Raw genomic sequence first — 13,455 nt, forward strand, 5'->3', positions numbered from 1 at the left:
AAAAAATAGCTGGCACTGAAAATGTGAATGCCGTACAAAAGGGTGACTACCTAAAATAGAAAACCATTTATGTGATTGATACTTTTGAAATTAGAAATCAAATCAAGTAAAGTACTTTACCCTTTCATTTTCTTAACATACATATTCTTATAATTTACAGAAGAACATTTTTAAATCTTTGAATGGATGGAATTTCAAAAAAATCTATAAGTATTATATTATAGGTATTTTTTTTACAATAATTTAAATAAAGTTTCATTTATATTAAGAATTTAATTTTTAAATAACTATTTCAATTAGTACAACACATAATATAATATAATAATGACTTCAAATAATAATTTAATTAATTTCTACTTTTTAATAAAATAAACAACAGATTTATCATACAAACAACCTATTTTAACTTAAATTAATAGTTGAACTTATAAAATATATACATTTATAATCGGGTTGGTGTTTTAAATTGACCCATCAGTTTTTTATCTGGTGGTTTAGTGTGAACAATATTTAATGGTGGTGTTTTTCCATAAGAATTTAGCCTTTTTATTCTTTTTTGAGCAGGAGAAAATTCAGATTGAGATGTATTAGAAGTTCTCACAACGGTAACAGGTAATTCACCATAAGATCTATGCAATGCATTTTTTGATTTATTTAAATTATTTATTGTTGTTGTTTCTCCATGTCCATTACAAATTTCATTAAGTTTAGTTTGGCAGCTTACCAAAAAATCTTGATTCTGTAAATTAATTACTTTAATGAATACATATTTATGCTCAATATTAATCCATATTATATATAAAATAATCCTGCATTTTTGGACAATATATAAATTCAAAGTTTAAAGCCAGTTTTTATTAAATAGCTAAAAATTTACAAATTTATTATTTATTTTTTATTTTTATTTAAGTCATTGAATTAACAGCTATGAAGTGAAAGCTATTAACACATTTATTGCGGATGACACCAAATGGAATCAATTAACAATGTATGCATGCACTAAATGAAGCTAATTTGCATCATCCACTATGTTATTAAATGCACTACAATTTGATCAGCATTACTATTAAATTATTGGTTTTATGTTAGCGTCTTTAACAAGTATTATTTCATAATATGTTTGTTGCTCATTGATATTTTAATTTTGTTTTTTAAAACCCTAATTCAGCGTCACAACTATACTCAAATATGATATGCAGCTAATGTGTTCAACAATTTCTTAACGGTTTGCATGCTATTTACAAATAAAAGATAGAAATATTGAGTAAGATAGAATACATGCAGTGTAATTCATTTTTTTAAAACCTATGGGCTGGGACACCAGGACGGCAGGACATGCCATTAAAACTGGGATGAATGATAATTGTGTTATAATATATTTTTGGTCTATATATTTATATCGTTTTAACGCCCAAAATACCAGTGGTATGTTTTCAGGGTAGGTCCAGACTTACCCAATTTTTATTTGATTGTTTGGTTTTTTTTATCAAAAATAAAAATGTTACTATTAATATTATTAATATTTATTATTGAATATTGTTATCATACCCATATCCCGTGTGATAGGACAAATCTTCCTAAATAGTTATAAACACACACACACACTACAGAACAAAACGGTACTAGGAAAAAAGCCCCGTACCTACTAAATATATTATTTGTTATTTTATTATGATTTACATAATTAAATATAATCATTACATTTATCAATGTAACATTTCTTTAATATATCTAAAAATATAGCTGAAATCTGCATTTAACATTATCGATAATTGTCATTTGTCATTTGTACCTAAATAATTTAAAAAATGTTTAAGGATAACAATTTAAATAATTTATTATTAATAATCATTTTTTAATTTATTTAGTTTTATGATACAAATTATAAATGATAATTATCGACAATGTAAAATGCAGATTGCAGCTATAAACTTATAAATATGTTAAAGAAGTGTTACATAGATAAATGTAAATATGTAATTACTAATGATTATATTTAATAATGTAAATCATAATAAAATAACAAATAACATATTTAGGTGGCACGGGGCTTTTTTTTCCTAGATTCAACAAAACTGGCCTATCCAATTATTTTGTGCTGGACACACGCAAAACACTCTACCCCCAGCATCACGCTTGAAAAAATATACAGTTCATCGTTTTTGTAGAAAGTGTTCATGGAATAATTTTTAACAATTTAAACATATGTAAATACCTCTATATAGCTATATAATATTATAATTCAATGAAATAAAAAATTATATATCTTATACTACTTACTTCAGGCTTTTTCATAAACATTTTATATTCATCAAATTTTTTTAAAATATAATCAGTCTTAGGATTTGTTGTAAATAAAGATTGCTCTGTATTATATAACTTAGGCATAGAAGATAAATTATTGAATCCTTTAAATTGAATATTAACTCCCGATATTATACTGCCTGGATACATCATGTCATCATAACCATATTCCTAAATAATATTAAAATAAATTATAATTCAGAAACATAATTTTTAGTATTAATATGCTTACCTTAATATTGCCTCGGAACAAAATACTGATTATATTCATTTCTTTGTCTGATACATAGATTTCATTATAAGCATTGTTTTTATTAACATTTGATACTACAATACCAACAAAATCTAATTCACCAAATAGTGGTAAAAATGTACCAGACAAAATACTTTTAAAGTTTACAACATCACGTTTTGCATATTCATTATTATACCCTTGAAAATCAAAACGAGTATTTTTGTTGGCTGATAATTGTAGTTCACCATTTCTAAACAAAGCATTATTAAAATTATTTAAGTTCAATGAATACTGTCATACAATATTGATTTATTTAAAAATTATAAGTTTTCATACATAAATCCATTAGTAGAAATATGGTGGAATGTACAACATTGACCTTCAGTAGATTTGTTTAAGATATCAGTGACATCCTCTGACGGACTCCAAATTGTAAGTAAAGCTGCTTTAAAGCCAGAAGAAACATATTTTTTATCAACGACACGTAACTATAATTTAAAAAATAAAATTATGTAAATATTAAAAGTGATATAAAGTATTCTATAACTGACAATAATTATATGTACAAAATATAACATGAATAAAAAGTAAAGATATAAATCAAACATTTAACACATAATTGTAAGTAATATCGGTACATTTTTACTACATTTAAAAACATTTTTGAGAAAATGGTAAAATTATAATTCAAAATACCATAAATTTCAAATTTACATTATATATATATATAAACTTCATTAAATTTTAAAGATTTATTACCTAAAAGTGGCTAACACTAATCAATTTATATTTTTAAGTGTAAGTAATTTATTTAGTAATAAGTAACACATTAGTTTCTAAAATTCAATAAAACAAAAAATAAACATAAATGTTACTTGCCTTAATCATAGGTATTACTTTGCGAGCGTCTTTAAATTGTTCATTAAATACTCTATTGACCCTATTTTGAAGTTCATTATAGAATCTTTCTTGCTCTGATTTTTTAAAATCTTTAAGAGCTTCCAATTTTTCATAACTGAGCAATGACTATAAATAATTTTTAAGTATAATATTATACACATTTTAATATTATAATTTAAAGCTAAGTAAATTACTTGGATTTCCAAAGGATCAGTGGAATTTTCTAAAATATTGTTCAATTCATCTATATTTAATTTATCTAAATTTTCTTTTTTCATACTCGTAATGTATTTTCTTGATATACTAGTTTTAGAGGCTATTTCAGCAATTAACTCAGTTTTTATCTTATTTGAAATTATTTCTAATGACTTTTGTTGGTGTGCTTTATATTTTTCTGCTTCAATAATTTCCATTTTCTCGTTCCTAAAAACTAAATATATTAATTAATACAGTTCTTAATTATAATTATTAATATAATATATATATATTCAGTGGCAGTCCAAGACAATCCATCACACTCTCAAGTCTAACTTCTGTCCCATACATTTCACATACACATAATTATATACAAGTATTTGCTAGGGAATTGTATTTGTTCTAAATATAAATGTATAATATATATTTATTTTTTGAAATAATCAAGAAAATGTCTAATTACATAATATTTTAATTAATTTTATAACAGTAATAGTTATATTATACTGTAAAAATATGATTTTATATAAGATATAAAGATGATAAGTTTAAAGACATGGAATAATATGATATTAACATAATAAGTCTAAATTAATATTAAATTATTGATATAGATTTTTTAAACATATAATGATCATTAGAAATTATAGGATTAACATTTAGTAAATCAACATGAGACATAATAAGAATTACAGGAAACCATATAGCAAAATTTGAACATACTAAAGGAATGTAAAATTTGTATTGAATGAGACACTTATGTAATTATGTTGAAACATGGATAAAATCATTATTTAAAAAATTCAGTATACTTTATTTCATTAGAATGCACTTTTTATAAAAAAAAAAATCCTGTTTTGACTTCTCTAATTTTTAAAATATCATGTTTAAAATGTTTAAATGCTGAACTTCTAAAACTATGTTGTGGTCTTAAAGATGATAATTTATGCATTTTTATTAGCTTGTCATTATTTTAAATAAACAATAAAACTTTTTAATTAACCAAATAATTAATTTTGTCTTTATTATATTAATTAATTGAGGGTAAGAGGTTGTAAAAATCCAAAAATCATTTAATGCACAATAAATTGGCACCACTGGCATCACTATACATATTTATTTTAGAAATAGAATACATACTAGATTTTGAATTTGTTTTTTTTTCAAGAAACATTTTTGGGTACTTTCTCAGTATTACAAGTGAAAGAGATCCAATTATTCCACCGTGTGGTAGAACTGATTCCAATGTAATAGGTATGGGTGCTGTAGAATTTTTATAAAACCCTAACTTGACATGCCAACGTACTCTTCGTGTACTGTTTGTTGATATCTTAAGTTTTACATCATTGTGAACCTAATACACACAAACATGAAACATTACAATTTTTTTTTTAATTTAAAGAGCTAAAAATATAACAGTATTAAAATTATTATTTAATACTGTTATATAAAATGTATTAGCATGTCATTATTCAAGATTATATACCATAATATAAATATTTTGTAATACCAATTAACTGCTAACAGTACAATTTTTTTCATGATGTTATCTTATGGTTGTGGATATTTTTTACTATTAAAATCATAATTAACATGAAACAATTTGGGGGTGTTAATTTCAAGATTGAAGGTGTTAAACGCATCTAAGGCGCCCCTCAAATTGTGCCTATGTATACTAGTATACTACATATTATCAGTACTAATTTGATAATAGTTTAATATCCTTATAGTTAAATATATTTCAGTTTATCAATATAACATGATGCAATACTAAAACAGTACTATAATTATTGACTATTTAAGCAATTGTTGATTAAATACTGGTAAATTAATAATTACATTTTAATAAAATGCAATTGTATAACACAAAAAAAAATGTATTATCCACAAAAATTATAGGTAAAATAGTAAGGACTGTATTTAAGTATTACAGAAAATATAATTTCACTGTTAATAAGTTTATTGAAAAAAAATATGTATTATTATTTATTTGTAAAAATAAAATATTTACATCTAATGGATCAATTCCTTCTCCAGCACCAATAAGTTCTGCATTGTATATTATAAGTTTAGTACCAACTTTTACAATGCCTTTATGTAAAAGCATATTCATCTCATGATCAATAAGTCCTTGAACACTATACCAGCCATCAGTTAGCTCAATAGTATACGTTTCAGCTAAATTTGTCTAAAATATTTAAAAATACATAATAAGTTTAAGTTATAAGAAATACATATATTTTAAAATGTTAAAGAATGTATTTATTTATTTAAAAAGCCAATTACACATAATCAAGGCCGTAACTGAAAAAAAATTTTGGGAAGGGGGTTCCAACGTTTTTTTAAAAATATAAATGTTGAAAATGTATAGTCAATAAACAATATTCACCACTAAAATATTTCTACTTTTAAAAAATTTTTTTGAGGAGGGTCCAGACTCCTAGACCCTCCCCCCAGTTATGGCCTTGCACATAATAGTATTACATTTAAAACAGTGGGCAAGTGGATGTCACTTTGCTATACAGATGTTATTGACTGGGATCACTATAAATGTGATCAATAAAAGCCTATATCACTAAGTAAATTTTATATTATGTTTTTTGATATTACTATTAGGTTAAGTAATTTATTTTACTATTAACAAGTAGAAATACGGTTGATAGATAAGTAATTTTTGTCAATTTTTGGCATTAGAAAATAGCATTATATGTATAAAATATAATAATAAACATACAAGTTGTTTTTCCCTGTGAATAATGTTTTAAAACTACAAATTAATGAATATTATTATTCATAGTTTAAATATGTAATTTCGTCCAAATTTGAACTTAATTAGTCTAATGTATCTATAAAAAAATCTTATGTTTATATAATTTTTTATAAAACAAAAAAATTTTCAAATTTCAGACATCTATGAGTAACTTAAAAAAAAAAAATAAATTAAAATATTTTGAAAAGTTTATCACACATAAAAATTATTATATAAACATTTGATGTATCTTTGGTTATTTGAATTATAACTCATAACAAAAATTGTTTGAGGATAAATAGTTATTACTTATTACTTATTAATTATTATAAATATGCAATAATGTAAAAAAATAAATTTATTTTCTAGTAGAAATATATTTTAATAAATGTTTAAAAACTTATAAGGAGCCTTCTACCTTTTATTTGATTTTCAAATCTTTAATATAAAAAGAAATATTTTTAAGAATAATTTGAAAATTTTCGAGTTTTACGAAACTATTATATTTAATTAATTATATTGATCGTAGGATAATATATATTACTAAAATGTCTTAAAAGATAAAACTATCAAGATCTATTCAATATTAAAAATTCTGTTGTTTCCATAAAAATATGTTCAATGAAATACTATACAATACTAAGAATCCTTACTTTATTAACTTTTGAAACACATAAAACTATCCTTTTTGATGTAGTCTCATCTTTTTCTAATATCTTTTTTAATGCAGATCTTTGACATTTTTCTATTTCTCTATAATATCTATATAATAGTTGGTGTATTATGTTTTTTGCAGTTAATAACCTAAACAAATTCAAACCAATAAATATTTTATTTAAATAATAAAGTAATAAAAATAGCTGTTATCATAATAACACATTGTTGTAATACTAGTTATACAATTATCAAATGAACAATGAACATCAATATGGAGATAAAAATATATATGGCAATAAATTTATATGTATTGAAAGTTTCAATACTTTCAACTACAATAATTCATAATTAATTATTCTGATACACAAATTCTCTTGAAGTTATGAGAATAAAAAAAAAATCAGAAATGTTTATATTAAATGTTTTAATATTTACTTTTATTAGATCCAATGACATGTTTCAAAATATATTCAAGTGAAGTTTACAGTTTTTTTAGAAATATTCAAATTTACTGAATCATTAACGGATATTTTAAACAACCCAAAACAAGTCACTGAGTGCAATAAAATAATATGCTAAATGCAAATTTGCTATGAATAAAATAATATTTAGTCTTAATATTTTCAAGAAATAGACAAGAAGATAAGAAAATAAGGTAGAATTATGGACTAAGTGCTTTTTCGGAAAGACAGTAGGTTTTTTTATAAACTTTAAATTTATTATTTAATAACCAGAAGTTAAATAATTTCTTAAAAATTTTAAAACTTAAATATTGAGTATTCAACAAAAAATATTTTAAGTATTTAAAGTTTAGATGAGGAGAGAATTAGACTATACATTTATGGTAATAGAAATTTGAACATAATATAATGTGTTATATCTATATGTACATATTTACTTGTTTCCAAAATGACCAGGAAAACAAATTTCAGTAGCAGCTAATTTCCACACTATAAAACGAAAATGGTTTTCAATCCATCCATTAGGAACGAGTTTGTCATCAACAAAATTATGCGATAAAAAAAAGGATTTTATATCTTGAAAATTGTACATTTTATTCTTATGGCCATCAGATAATTTATAATTTCTGTAAAAGAAATATGTTATCAGAATATAATTAATTTAGAACTAGGGAAAATCAAAATATACTTTTCCCAATATAACTTCAAATTTATAGCATTATCAATATTCATTCTGATTAGTTCTTTTGCTATACCATTTTCAGGAAACTGAAATAATAATATAATATAAAATAATAATATTTAATAATATATTTTTTTTTAATTATATATTTAATTATAATAACAAAATAGGTTTAACTATGGACTTAATGGTTTTAATATAATATCAAACAAAGTTCCTAATAAATATTATATAACCTGTGTAGTAACATAATAAACCTATATTTAATCAAATACCTCACATTATATGCTAATTCTATGATAACAACAACAAGATGTTTCATGAATATATGATATACATAACTATTATACTTATATAAAATATAAATATACAAATATTTAGGTAATAAAATATATATTACTTAAAACACTAATACATTAATATATACCTTTTTAGTAGTAAATATTTTTGGTAAGACCCAATCAACAACTTCTGGTAATGATACTTTGGGTCCATTCAATTTTTTTGATAAGTAAACACTAAATGAAGTATTTAACTCATCGATTTCCCATTGTTCATTATGTACGATTTTTTTAACCTTATTACCAATTTCATATTTATTTATAGGACTTCCTGGACGTTTATTTCTCAGTATTGGTTTACTAACAATTTGATCTCTTTCAAACTTTTCAACTGTGTTAATTAAAGACAAATCATCTTCAAATATACTTTCTTCTTCGTGTTTAAAATTTTCACAACAGTTTGATTTAGTATTTGATTTTAAAACTTTGTTAGAATTATTATAATCACTTGAAATGGCCATTGTTTTTAGTGAAGTATCAAATAATTGTGTATCATTTTTATATGTTACTTGATGTTTTTGTAATGATTTGTCTAATTCTCTAATAGATTTATCTTCAGCATTCAATAATTGTGTATAAATGTTAGAGTTTGTATTAGTATTATCCTTTGTAACTGATAATAAACATTCATCTTTTAATATTGTTTGAACTTTTGTTAAAGCCTCGTCTGATACTTTAATATATTTACCACCAGCAGTAGAAAAACCTTTAGACATACTAGAATTTATAACAATATTGTTGTGAGTTACAGATAAAGATTCATTTAATTCATCTTTTAACATGGTTTGAACTTTTTGTAAGGCTGTGTCTGATATTTTAATAGATTTACCTCCAGCAGTTGAGAAACCTTTACAGGTATTAGTTTTTGTATTGGCTACATCTTTAATAACTGTTGATGATTCATTTAATTCATCTTTTAACATGGTTTGAACTTTTTGTAAGGCTGTGTCTGATATTTTAATAGATTTACCTCCAGCAGTTGAGAAACCTTTACAGGCATTAGTTTTTGTATTGGCTACATCTTTAATAACTGTTGATGATTCATTTAATTCATCTTTTAACATGGTTTGAACTTTTTGTAAGGCTGTGTCTGATATTTTAATAGATTTACCTCCAGCAGTTGAGAAACCTTTACAGGTATTAGTTTTTGTATTGGCTACATCTTTAATAACTGTTGATGATTCATTTAATTCATCTTTTAACATGGTTTGAACTTTTTGTAAGGCTGTGTCTGATATTTTAATAGATTTACCTCCAGCAGTTGAGAAACCTTTACAGGCATTAGTTTTTGTATTGGCTACATCTTTAATAACTGTTGATGATTCATTTAATTCATCTTTTAACATGGTTTGAACTTTTTGTAAGGCTGTGTCTGATATTTTAATAGATTTACCTCCAGCAGTTGAGAAACCTTTACAGGTATTAGTTTTTGTATTGGCTACATCTTTAATAACTGTTGATGATTTATTTAATTCATCTTTTAACATGGTTTGAACTTTTTGTAAGGCTGTGTCTGATATTTTAATAGATTTACCTCCAGCAGTTGAGAAACCTTTACAGGCATTAGTTTTTGTATTGGCTACATCTTTAATAACTGTTGATGATTCATTTAATTCATCTTTTAACATGGTTTGAACTTTTTGTAAGGCTGTATCTGATATTTTAATAGATTTACCTCCAGCAGTTGAAAAACCTTTATATATATTATCATTTCTTGTGGTATCGTCCTTAGTCACAATTGGAAATTCATTAAGTTCATCTCTAACAATTGATGGAAATATTTTTAGCCTTTCATTTGTATTATCTAATAAATTGTTTTTTTTCATATTTACTTTATGATCAATTAAATCTATTGATGTACTTATTACTGGATTAACATCTTTTTGAAAATTATTTTCTTTTACATTATTGCTTAAATAAGATACATTACTAGAATACTGTTGTGACCATTGGTCATCAAATGATTCTAATGGTTCTGTTATATCAGCTATTTCACACATCTGTGTATTTCCAATATCATTCATATCTTCAGTATCTAAAAAGTTACACTTGGAGTCACATATATATGTGTTAAACTTATTACTTATAGATTGTTCACTTCCATTTTTAGATAAGTTAGTTTCTTTATTTTTCAATTGATTTAGAGAGGTAAATTCTCCTTCAAAGCATAATTTATTCTTCGATCTAGATTCAGTTAATACATTATCTTCCATACTTAATGCCAATTGTAATAATTTGTTTTCTTCTTCCGTATCATCAAGTTTAGATGTGCTATTGCCATAAAGAAAAAATGCTAATTTTTTATTCTTTTTATCAGTATCAACACTTATTTTTACTTCCTCAGTTAAACTATCATCTATAATTTCTGACATTTGACACACTTGTTCTAATATATCTAAAGAAATATTAAGTGAATCTTGATCTGTATCCAAATTAGACATACTATTTGTATCTTTTTCAAATAAGCACCTTTTAGCTTTTTCATTAATATTATCTTCGTTTGTTTGTCTTGTAATTTCAGGTAAAATTGTTGAATCATTAATATTACTTTTATGAGTTTGTTCAATCAAAGTTTTATTTTTTTTCCATTTGTTTAATTCATGGTTTTTACAAAGATTTGATGAATTCTGGTATTTCAATGGATTCTATTGGAGAAAAATGTAATATAGATTATTATTAATATTTCAAAGTAAAAATATAAATAAAGGCATAAATGTATATTTACTAATGAAAAATCAATGTCTGCATGTAATTTATGTTGATAAATATCTTTATGGTTATATAAGTTTTGTTTTAAAGTTGATGTAGACATAATTGGACTGAGGCTGAAAAATAATTATTAAATGTTGATCATCATTTACAAAATTAATTTAGAAAAAAATTAAGAACTATACTCTGTCCAACGAGAAAACATGCTGCAGCACAACAAAAATTGGTTCTTCTTTGTACTTTGTACTGCCAGATATTGATGGCAGGGTATTGCACAAAGATACGTAGAATTAGAATTTTCTTATGAGACGGAGTATAGAAATTTTATAAAAAATTGTAAATAAAAAATATTACTTCATAATTAACCTTGAATCCATTTCTGGTTTGTTAAAATTCCGAGTATTTGGTGTTGATTGTAAATTACTTAATAAATTCAATTTTTTTAATGCTTTTGATTGGTGAATAATTGGAGTAGATACTTTTAATACTTCCATGCCATGATTTTCCTGAATTATACATTATACAATTATATAAACATAATTATAAATAATTTTAATTAATGACCCATAAAGGTCTTCTAAATGTGAGACTTCCACCCAGTGTTTTTCTGTATTTAATGTCATTATTTCTTTTTTACAATCAAAGGTTATTTGTGCATTATTCAATACTCAAGCTACATATTTTTTTATTTTGAATTAAAAACACCCACATAAAAAAATCCCAAGGAAAACCTCACAAGAAATGTACCTAGAAAAAACCGCTGATAAACTTAACAAACTGTAACAAAATATTAAAATGATAATTTTCCATTTCATCCTCAATATTGACTTCAAAATTTAAATTATAAGAGCTTTTTGTTTCTTTTCTATTCTAAATTAGTTTCTTTTTAATTGTTCAAGTTTAATTATATATAATGGCTTAGATACAAATCAGTATGCACCCAACAATATAAATGAAGTAGTTAACTGTAATTTATTTGAACTAGTCATAATGTTAAAACTGTTATTAATAATTGGGTAATAAATATATTGGGTGAAACTCGCTTTTATTTCGGTGAGTTTTTTCTGTAAGCTATTTTATCGGAGTATTTTTATTTTTTGTATATTTTCCACAACATTTTTACTCTAGGCTTTTTTCCCACAGTAATTTTTTTTATAATATAAAGTTTACATTTATGTATTTGCTTAATCAGAGTAATTTTTCATATAAATATATTTTTTTTTTTTTTTGATTATTTGATGTTTAAATATATAATATATTTTACATAGCCAATACAGCAAACATTTAAAATTTAAATAATGATAAACTAACTTAACGATATTGCACCAATATTTTTTGGAATACTCTACTATAACAATTACACATGATTATTATGATGGATACATGTAATATAATTATCATTACTATTATATACCTTTTTTATTGGATTTGAGCCATGAGGATTAGAAATATCTTGTATACTACAATCCTGTAAAGATGATTTAATTGTAGGACTTTTAGCTTTTAAATTTTGTTTAATTTCATCACTTTTTTTTTGCTTTTCCATCTGTAAAATAAAATGTTAAAACTTATGAAAAAAATAACAATATTTATATATAAATAAAATTTACAAATTTTGTAATGAAACATTGAGATATAAATAGACTTCTGGGTAATAAGAAATGAAAATTGAGTTCATTAGATACATCATTTTGGTGTAACTTGTAACCATTCACAATTGATTATTAATCAAATAATTTGACCATCACTTACGTCTCTGTCTCTAAGTACCAAACACATTTCTAAAGGACATTTTTTATTTATATAGGAACTAATTATAAATATAATATATACATAAGATAGTAGTACCTACCTATAAAGAATTTTATTAAAAACAAAAACCTACCTTATTGTCCTTATTTAAGAATGATAACTTATAAGCAAATTATAAAACAGCTATAATTTTATAATATATATTTATTTAAGTATTTGGGACTATAAATAAAACATTTAAAAATTATTTGTCATTTTACTCTCAAACATTATTCACAATAAATATTTATGTAACATTTATTAATTTTGCAATAAAATATTGTGAACTAGATAGACTTCTGATTAATAAAAAATGAAAATTGAGTACTGACATTTGACTTTAGTCTTTATATTTTTATTAATATTAGAATTTCGTATTTACTATTTAGAAGTATTAACTCGAATGTCTCGAATAGAGAATATCTAAATAA

The 13,455-nt window shown here is 23.4% G+C and overlaps 1 protein-coding gene across 3 annotated transcripts; it reads right to left on the bottom strand.

Annotated features, from left to right (window-relative positions):
- Positions 1 to 362: 362 nt before the first annotated feature.
- On the bottom strand, positions 363 to 13,220 carry LOC113554382 (breast cancer type 2 susceptibility protein homolog). Of its 3 annotated transcripts, XM_026958202.1 has the most exons (17): positions 13,119 to 13,220; positions 12,648 to 12,779; positions 11,588 to 11,739; positions 11,250 to 11,349; positions 9,438 to 11,169; positions 8,611 to 9,296; positions 8,190 to 8,269; positions 7,939 to 8,127; positions 7,037 to 7,187; positions 5,646 to 5,822; positions 4,775 to 4,988; positions 3,634 to 3,869; positions 3,419 to 3,565; positions 2,876 to 3,027; positions 2,537 to 2,789; positions 2,281 to 2,475; positions 363 to 739 (listed from the first exon to the last, which is right to left on the bottom strand). In XM_026958202.1, exons 2-17 carry the CDS (start codon positions 12,777 to 12,779, stop codon positions 443 to 445), a joined length of 4,893 nt encoding a protein of 1,630 aa, XP_026814003.1. In that variant the 5' UTR covers positions 13,119 to 13,220; the 3' UTR covers positions 363 to 442. The 3 variants fall into 3 exon arrangements, with proteins under 3 accessions (XP_026814003.1, XP_026814002.1, XP_026814000.1); XM_026958201.1 differs by having other exon boundaries at positions 8,611 to 11,169; positions 11,600 to 11,739; XM_026958199.1 differs by having other exon boundaries at positions 8,611 to 11,169.
- Positions 13,221 to 13,455: the final 235 nt, after the last annotated feature.

Source organism: Rhopalosiphum maidis, chromosome 2, assembly GCF_003676215.2.
Source record: "Rhopalosiphum maidis isolate BTI-1 chromosome 2, ASM367621v3, whole genome shotgun sequence".
In the NCBI taxonomy this organism is placed as follows: Eukaryota; Metazoa; Arthropoda; class Insecta; order Hemiptera; family Aphididae; genus Rhopalosiphum; species Rhopalosiphum maidis.

Excerpts from the sequence above, each read along its gene's own strand:
- LOC113554382 (XM_026958199.1), bottom strand. The coding sequence starts at position 12,779 with ATGGAAAAGCAAAAAAAAAGTGATGAAATTAAACAAAATTTAAAAGCT. Across the intron at positions 11,350-11,587 it reads GATTCAAGGTTAATTATGAA|CCTCAGTCCAATTATGTCTA; the intron begins GTAATATTTTTT and ends ATTATTTTTCAG. Across the intron at positions 11,170-11,249 it reads CAGACATTGATTTTTCATTA|AATCCATTGAAATACCAGAA; the intron begins GTAAATATACAT and ends TTTCTCCAATAG.